At 38.9% G+C, this 7,295-nt stretch overlaps 1 protein-coding gene across 1 annotated transcript in view; it reads right to left on the bottom strand.

Moving 5' to 3' along the window:
* The window catches only part of Page1 (PAGE family member 1), a 10,627-nt gene extending 4,501 nt beyond the window's left edge, over window positions 1-6,126 (bottom strand). Inside the window, exons 1-4 of the mRNA XM_010606309.2 lie at window positions 6,068-6,126; window positions 5,123-5,209; window positions 4,495-4,600; window positions 1,553-1,678 (exon numbers count right to left, since the gene is read on the bottom strand). Coding sequence (XP_010604611.1) covers window positions 1,553-1,678; window positions 4,495-4,600; window positions 5,123-5,203 — 313 coding nt within the window. The 5' untranslated portion in view covers window positions 5,204-5,209; window positions 6,068-6,126. The remainder of the gene's footprint in view (window positions 1-1,552; window positions 1,679-4,494; window positions 4,601-5,122; window positions 5,210-6,067) is intronic.
* Between the last annotated feature and the right edge of the window lie 1,169 nt (window positions 6,127-7,295).

Raw genomic sequence — 7,295 nt, 5'->3', positions numbered from 1 at the left:
TTGGAAAAAGTCATCCCAACTTACTGTGTTGAGTTGGCATTGTACAGAAATGGACAGCCATATTGGTCTAGAAATGTTAATTTTTTTTTCCATTTGTACAGGGATAACGCATTGTACTAAATATATAAGGTCATATCACGTGGGTTTTATTACAGAAACTAATAAAGTATTCTCTAAATAATGAAAAAAAGAATAAGACTACAAGAGCAAGAAGAAATTTAAATATGTTAAGAGACCATTTTCATCTTCAGAATTAAGGATTATTTTAAGAAGAAGAAGAAGTCTGAGAACTTGTTTTTCTAACAGAAGTAATCAAATAGAATAGTTTAACAGCAAGGAAAAATATCTAGAAGACTGATGCAAGGTACTTTATACCCTACACATAAAGTGCTTCTTGTAAATCCAGGAGCTCTTGTCATTAATTGTCAACAATTTGGAAAATATGTGTAAAACAGATTTGATTTCTCAAGTCCTATATTATGATTGAATTTCAAATTTTAGCAACTGTTATCTCAAGGCAGAAATTTGTAAAATGTAACATGACTCTTGTAGACTTACTATAAATGGTAGCTCATGAAGATTGACAGTGGGGCAAAGAGTATTTGGCACAGCCACTTTTGAGGTTTTGTTGTTTTTGAGACAGGGTCTCACTATGTAGTTCAGGCTGGCCTCAAACTTTTGGCAATCTTCCTACTAAGCCTCCCAAATGCTAGGATTATAGGCATGTTCCACCACACCTGACCAGCATAGGCATTTTAGTAGTACCCACCTTAAGTATCACTGACCTACATGCACTCTCCCTACCCCATCTGCCACAAAAAATAGAAACTAGATCGTCTATTGACATTTTATTATCTGACTCTCCAGGCTTCAATGGGAGAAGGGTTTAAAATGCAATTATTCTTTAAGAGCCAGAGAATTCAGAATTTGGTAGAATCTAAGAACAGGTACTCAGATCTCCATACAGAAAAACAAACATCAAACACTACAGTGTTTGCTCATTTGCTTAGCAGCAAAGAAAATCTCAATTCAGTTGTGATTTGACTTAGGCCAGAGTCTAGTGACTTATGATAAATAAATCATGCAAACCAAATGTTCCTATATTCTATGTTCTATCCAACAGAACCAGAATATAAAGCAGTCAGAACTGAAAATGATTTTTAAATATCTGATTTGAACCATTTTTATAAAAGCAAAAATGTGCTTAGGAGTTAAAGAATTCATCTCGAATCTCACAAATTATATAAGATCTGGAATTAAAATGGACTTCAGCATATTTCACAAACTCATGTACTAGATTTTAAAAGTAAACTAAGTATTAGCTACGGGTGTAAGAACTTAACACTCAAAAGTAAGAAGATACTTTCACATTCTACAATTCAATATGGATTCGATTCAGTTTGTATCTCTCAGTGTGTAAATCAAGCATTTGGGTTGAACTACATTTCAAATAATATTTATATAAGAACTGTTATTAAAGTAGCAATATTAAAAATATAATACTATAGAAAAGGGGCACCCTATAATTTTGTATGCTTAATGAGTAACCTACCTGACTCCGGCAATGTAGTATAGTCCAGTCTCAGCAGACGTCTCCCCTGGACAGCCAGACCATCTCCCCGCTCACGCCCAGTATTGGGCCTTTCCTCTTCTTCGAAATCTTCCTCCAGTTCAGGCTCTTATAAATAAAAAGGTTATCATTTAAGTTGTAAATTATGAAATAGTAGTAAGTGAATGATAAATATCTGCCTCTCTGTGTCATTAAATCAAACTAGTAGGCTGGTATGATAATAAATGTGATACATTAGAATCTCCACAGGGTGTCAGGAGGGGTGATACACACCTGGACTACCAGCACTCTGGGAGGCTGAGGTAGAAGAATCTCAAGTTCAAACCCAGCCTGGGAAACTGAGGGATTAAGTGAGCTCCAAAATAAAAATATAGGGCTGGGGATATAACTCATTGCAAAGGCATTGAATTCAATCCCCAGTACTGCAAACAAAACCCCAAATACATTATTCAGGTGTCTACGGTCAGAAAACAGAAAAGCAAAAATTTCCAAATATTACCCTTTTCCTTTCCCAAGATTGTGCTCAGACCACTTTCCTGCCCTATGTACTCAAACTGTTATTGTACTTGTGATTATCCTTATCACATTAATTTAATGATTTGTGTCTTACACCACTAGCACCTAGCATTTTACACAGCATTAGTAGTCACCAGGAAATGTTGAGTGGGGAAAAAAAATACATGAAATAGGGCCGGAGATTTATCTTAGTGGTTCTGCCACCTGCCTCAGAAGTGCAAGGTCCTCAGTTCAATCCCTGGTACCAAAAAAAAAAAAAAAAAAAAAAAAAAACACCATAAAATAGCCCAAACTGATGAACATTCTGCAAACCAACTGATCCTCAAAAATGTCAAGCATCATGAATGACAAAGAAAAATCAAGAACTATTCTAAATTAAAGGCAAGTAACGAGATGTGGCAAATAAATGTCATGTATATCTTAGACTGGATTCAATTAGAAATCCTATAAAAAGTTACTGAGACAACTGGGAAAATTTATATACTGTGTATTCTCAATGTTAATTTGCAGATTTTGATCACTATATAGTAGCTATCTAAGAGAATGAATTTTTCTTCTCAGCCTATGCAAATGCTGAAACAAAGAGGAGAAAGTTGGGCTGGGGATTTAGCTCAGTGGTGCCAGACCTGCCTCACAAGCACAAGAACCAGAGTTTGATCCCTGAGACCAAAAAAGAGGAGAAAGTCATAAAACCTAAAATCTTAAACAACTCACCATTAAAAATATAGTATCAAAAAATGTATGCAAGTATATGCAGGAAGGGAGGAAGAGAAGACAGTATAAATAAGAACAATGTGACAAAAAGCTATCAACAATTTTTAAATCTAGGTTAAAAGTATGAGTTAATTATACTATTGTTTTGTAACATTTCTGTAATTTTGTTTTTGAAAATTATTAGTCATCAGGAATGAATTCACATTATTTGTTTTCTTATTTACTGTTATTTTAAATGAGAATATAAGGATAAACCACAAAACATGCGTAAGTCCTATTTTTACCATAGTGTATTAAAAGCAGTTCATATCAACTATTAAAGAATCCTAAAGTCTTGGATAGAATTTCAAATACAATTAAAATATTATTTTATAGTTATAATATCTACCCCATTGGAGTAAACAAAATTTTCTTTGTTAAAATAAAATACAGTGGTATTTCACAAACACTTGTTTATGAACCATTCGGTTTATAAACAAAAGCATTTGGCAAAATTTTGTTTTTGTTTGAAAACTCTACATCAGGTGACAACCACAGCCATCTTTCCTGCACAAACACAAATGTGGCCATTTTTTCCAAAATCAAGGAACAAATTAAGTTCATGAACCGAGGTACTATTGTACAAATTAAGCTCCAAAGGTCTGAGATGTAATTTTCCATAAATGAAACCCATCTAGCACAAAGTACCAAAAGTAACAGCAATATTATCTGTGAAACACAAAATACTGTCTTATCCTGAACATAAAGGAATGAGTAGAAACACATTAATTGGCATTGTTGTCAACCATATTATAGAATCTTTAATCAGTAAATCACTAGAATAATCTATGATCTACATGTTTTGCTTCAAAACACTGTATTTAGGAGAAACAATTTGTCCCATGTTAATCTCAGGGTAACTTTTAAAAATTTTTCTAACTCTAAAAAAATCCTCTCACAAAACCACTTTTTTAAAAAATCATAATAAGCAGGTACAGGGGTAAACACCTGGAATCCCAACTACCTGGGAGGCTGAGGCAGGAGGATAAGTTTGAGTCCTACCTGAGCAACTTAGCATGAGCCTGCCTCAAAGTAAAGAATAAAAAGGCTTGTGGATATAGTCTAGTGCAAAAGCCCTCGGTCTGATCCCCAGTACCAAACAAAAACAAAAAACTAAACCAGAGATTGCATGCCTGATACTGAAAATTCAGTATCCTAAATTATCCAGCTTTTATCAAACTTATAAAAAAATCAATAGAATCATCCACTAACTCATTTCTGGAGATGCTCTTTTTCCACTGAAGAGGGTTTATTCTTCAGCCATTATTGAGTTATCTGACAGTGCAGACAACTGAGTTTTAAGCATTTAAACAAAACCATTTACCTTTTTTTGTTTTTGCAATAATATGGATAGTACGGCACAAACTTTAAAACAATATACACATTTTGTATTTACCAGTCAAATGTTCCTTGGTAAAGCACAATCCCTGAGCCTCAGTTCTCTCAATTAGAAAAAAGAAAAAATTTTTCAAAGCGAGGGACTTATGTAAACTAAGCTACAAACTACACCTTATTTACCGTTCCAGCCAATTTTCAGGCACTGTTTCTAATATTTTCTTTTTCCTTTTCTGTTATGTCATAAATATGAGGCACATATGCACATACATGAGGCACACACACACACACCAAAGTTTTCTTTTCTCCCTTCCCTTCACCTTCAGCTGCAAGTTCTTGGTCGTCTCTCTCCTGACCAGGTGCATCATCTTGAATTTCAGCAGGTGGCTCCTCTTGTTGAGGTTGTTCATTACTGGGCTGCTGGGCCTAGAGGTGTATGTGTATGCAAAGTTTATTAATATATGATTAATACAAATCTACAGAGTACATATATACTTCTGATCATAAGTGAGTATAAAGGACATTTTTTCTGGGCCAGGGATTTAGTTCAGTGGTGCCACTGCCTGCCTCACAAGCTCAAGGTGCTGAGTTGGATCCCCAGTACCAAAAAAAAAAAAAGACGTTTTTTCCAACACTATATAAAGTTTCTCTTCCCAAAGAGTGGTTCATCAAAAAAAAAGGTACCTGAAAAGACTTTGGAAACTATTTTAGGCTATGATGCAAAGGATGTATGTGGCATTAATCAAGAAGCATGAGAAAGAAGTCATAAGCAAAATCTGGGGACTATTAAGACTGTCGATCCAAGCAAATCCAGAGCACCTAAATCAATGTTCCTTAAATAAGATTCCGTTATTTTTATTATCATGAAAAACCTTTCTTGTATCTCTACTAGTTTAAAAACATCATCACAAATTTCTAGTAGAAAACATCAAATATTAAAACACTCACAATCACAGGCTCAAGAGGATGAGTAGGTTCATCATCTTTCTGTTCTCCAGATTTAGGTGTCGATTTTACTTGCTCACTCATTTCACACTGAAAGCAGAATAAAGTGATTTGGAAAACCCATTTAGAAGGATAACTAGGGGCTCATATTAAATATAGCTCAGTGGTAGAGTACCTGCCTAGCTCACATGAAGCTGTGGGTTGATTCCCCAGCACCACCAAAAAACAAAACCAAAACAAAAAGATTATATCTGACTACTTCTAAACAGTGGCATGTATTTTGTTTGTTTGGTTTTTGAGACTATGTAGTTGAGACTGACCTGGAACACACTATGTAGCCCAGGCTGATCTCGAACTCACAGAGATCCTCCTGCCTCAGCCTCCTGGGTGCTGGGATTACAGGCATGTGCCACCACGCCCGGCAGCATGTAATTATTTTAAATGGCAAAAATATTTCCAGAATACAGTGAGTCTTGGAATAACCTAAAGCGTGCCTGCTTTTCAATTATACCAGATCTAGCAGCCTGAAAAGTCAACTATTTATGTCATAGCCAAGTTGACAGAGTAACTTTCTTAAAACGTTTTAAGACATGTGGCAAAATACAAGGCTTTGTTGCTCTAGATTCCCTGTCACGGAGATAACTTATGGCCCATCGTGGTCAACTCAAGAAAACACCACTAATGAAATAAAACTCGTGACTACTGCTTATGTCACAATCCCACTAAGTAGGGCTATTTACCCCCTAAAATAAAGTGGTAATGCAGGGCTTCATAGTCCCTTCTTGTACCCACTAAATCCATTTTGGTACTTTTCTTGACAGGGATAAGAAATTGTAACACAGAGCAATGAGCAGCCCCTCACTAGACCCTCTACAAATCCCGGAGATGCAGTCACAACTCCACAGCGTCCCAGAAGCCCGGCTCCTCTCTCACTATGCGCACCAATACCCTGTTCAGGTCCCTTCGACGACTCTGTAGGTTATACCAGGTGCTCCCAGAGCAGATACTTCCGCTGTACCCCCAACACTAACCCTGTCTTCGCCTGAATCCTTCCTTCCACAGCCTAGCTTCTTTTATCCGAGCCTTGCCAAAATGATGAAGCCCAGGTCAGTGGAGGCTCTGCCTGTAAAGGCAAGCACGACGATCTCAATGCCTTCCCAACCCCGCCGCCCGGTAATCTCTACGTCACACTCATTTTGGGAGGGCTGACGTGGGGACCTACTGGCTATGTCACAATAGGTGAAAAAGAGTCCAAGACCATGGGGAGGTAACCACCTGGCTTGGCGCTCGCCCCCAAGTGCATAGCGGCCTCGCCTGGAAGGCACACAGTGAGCATGTGCGGAGGCCCGGGCATGCGCACTGAGGCCCGGGCATGCGCACTGAGGCCCACAGCCGCCTCAAGGCTTCGGCTCTCTGTTCCGCTGTACCCGGGTAAAGACCCTAGAATCTGTCTTCCGTTAGCTGTTTCAGGTACCTCTTAAACTCACATACCTCCACGTACACCTCCCTCCTCAGCCCTCCATCTTTCCCCCTACCAGCTCACTAGACCATAAAGCACATGGCCACCATGCTGCCTGGAAGGGAAAGGTTGAAGACTGCAAGACCCTTCCTCCTCCAAAGTTTCAGACTACTCTGCCCAAAACAAGCAAGCTCTTTCTCACATTTAACTTTTGGTAGGACTGATCTACTTCCCTAAGCCCCAGCAAGCAAAATCCAAGCAAGACGCAAGAAGGGAACCCACACAGCCTGGCAATCACCATGCGATGAGCAGTGGCTGACTGGAGACGAACAGTGGGCATGCGCAGTGAGGTCCGCAACCGCCTGGGAGCTGCAGCTCCCTGCCCCACCTCCTCCCCTGGTCCTCACTAGGGACCCAAAAATCTGTCTTCTGTCAGCTGCTTCAGGCCCCTGTGGGACTCACATACCTCTAACCACACCCCTACCCCTCTCTGGTCCACTGTCTTCCCTCATACCGGCCCACCAAACGACAAAGCCCATGGTGGTACTGCCTGTGAGGAAAAACAAAACAAAACAAAAACCGACGACCTCCAGGCCGTCCTCCTTCAAAAGCCCACACATCGCTGCCCAACACACCCAAGTCAACTGGCTCCCCCTTATACACTTAAAATTTCTAGTAGAACCGATCTACCTCCCTACCACTGACATCCCCACAGGT

The sequence above is a fragment of the Fukomys damarensis genome, unplaced genomic scaffold, assembly GCF_012274545.1.
Source record: "Fukomys damarensis isolate Sample0158 unplaced genomic scaffold, DMR_v1.0_HiC HiC_scaffold_39, whole genome shotgun sequence".
In the NCBI taxonomy this organism is placed as follows: Eukaryota; Metazoa; Chordata; class Mammalia; order Rodentia; family Bathyergidae; genus Fukomys; species Fukomys damarensis.
Note: the sequence above shows the minus strand (reverse complement) of the source record. Positions and strands in the feature narration are given on the sequence as shown.